We start from the raw sequence: 1,615 nt of genomic DNA on the forward strand, positions 1-1,615 counted from the left end.
CCCCCCCAGCACAGCTCCCCTGGTCAACCTGCCCTCGCAGGATTAATCAGCGGTGAACACGGGTTTGGTTCAGCTTCGCCATGTATTTGCGGTGAGAACAACGAGCACAATGCTGTTACAGCGGGTGGAGGGCACGGACATACACGCGCGCAAGGTGGTTTGCCCGCTCGACCGCACTGGCACAGTGCCGCGTTGGCTTCGCCTCTGCAGAACGCTGGTGTCCTTCCTTGTACCCATTCCTTCTGCACTCAGGTGGGCAGGAGCCTCCTTGCCTGAAGATGTATGGTTATTTGCGTCGCAGTGATACTTTTTCTTTTGTTTTTAAAATTTTTTTCATAAGTATTTTTGAGGAAATACAACTGTCATGGTAATAAACACACATCACCTTGTACAATGGGAGCAGCTGGAGAAATGATGGAGGCCGGGCAGCTCCACTTGCGCAGCGGCGAGCATGGCCCCAGCCTGGTGGCAAGCACAACACACATCACATGTCCCCGGGTGTTGCCTCCTTATCTCGCCTAAAGCGCCGTCTGCGTCGGCTCCATCTGAATGGAGTTGTGCTCCTCTGTGGTCACTGTGCCATATGAAGTATCGGCCACCTCCTCTTCCTTCAGTTTCTTGTAGGAAATATCTGTGTCTTCATCTTCACCGAGCGTATCTTGTTTGTAGCCATCTCTCCCATACATCTTGTATACCAGCACAAAGAGTCCTGCTTCTGCCGACTGAAAAAGCGCGTACAGCAAGGGAAACATGTACATGCTCCCTATGAGCTCCGGGGGGAAGGTGAGTTTTAGGATGGCGGTGCAGAGCTGGACATTTTGGCACCCTGTTTCCAAAGACACTGTTCTCCTGCAGTGTGGGGGCATTTTAAAGACTGTGGCTAAGCCATATCCCAAGGCATACCCCGCTAGAGGCATCAGCACTGCAATGGCGTAGACAGATGCAGGAATATGTGCCATCAGATCTGGACCCAGCATGGTCCCGGTCAGGATGAACAGGATCACCAGAGTCACCAAGAGGGACCACAGGGAAATCTGGCAACAGATATAGACATTGATAAACAATAACATGGGGGTTATTAGTTTAAAAGGATAATCATAGCAGGTAGAGGCTTGATAGAGTCTAAATTGCAAACCGTGGTTGCGCTGCCCTTCCCAGGTTTGCTCCTGGCTCAGGATTTTGGTGATGTTCAATCATATGCCGGGAAAGGAAGGGGCTGAGATCACTCTCCATCATTTTGCTTTGGGGTGACTTGTTGGAAAACTAGAGAGCTAGGGCTTGTGCCTCGCTCTTCCTTCTGTAATGAAGCTAATTTGTTTGCATGTTTTAAGGAAGTGTTGCTGCAGGTTGGTTTTGCTAGCCCCGGGTGTTGCGGGAGCGGGGAGAGCAGGCTGCCGGGGAATGCCTCTGCTGCAGGGCCCGGGCTGCCTCCCCGGGGTGCGGACCGTGCTGCCCTCCTTCCCGTGCGCTGGCGGGTAACCTGCCCTTTCCCTCGCTTTCCGTCTCTGCCCCACCGTTTTATTTCAAGACTGTAAGTCCACCTAAGTAGTGGAATATGCCTGTGTGAAGCTACCATCGGTTCGGAAGGACCAGAAAGGTTACTGCCGCCGGACCC

At 52.6% G+C, this 1,615-nt stretch overlaps 1 protein-coding gene across 1 annotated transcript; it reads right to left on the reverse strand.

Moving 5' to 3' along the window:
• Positions 1–518: 518 nt before the first annotated feature.
• Positions 519–1,070, reverse strand: SLC10A4 (solute carrier family 10, member 4). The gene has a single exon (XM_009586321.1). The coding sequence runs from the start codon at positions 1,068–1,070 to the stop codon at positions 519–521; it is 552 nt and encodes a 183-aa protein (XP_009584616.1).
• Positions 1,071–1,615: the final 545 nt, after the last annotated feature.

Source organism: Fulmarus glacialis, unplaced genomic scaffold (genome assembly GCF_000690835.1).
Source record: "Fulmarus glacialis isolate BGI_N327 unplaced genomic scaffold, ASM69083v1 C13833141, whole genome shotgun sequence".
In the NCBI taxonomy this organism is placed as follows: Eukaryota; Metazoa; Chordata; class Aves; order Procellariiformes; family Procellariidae; genus Fulmarus; species Fulmarus glacialis.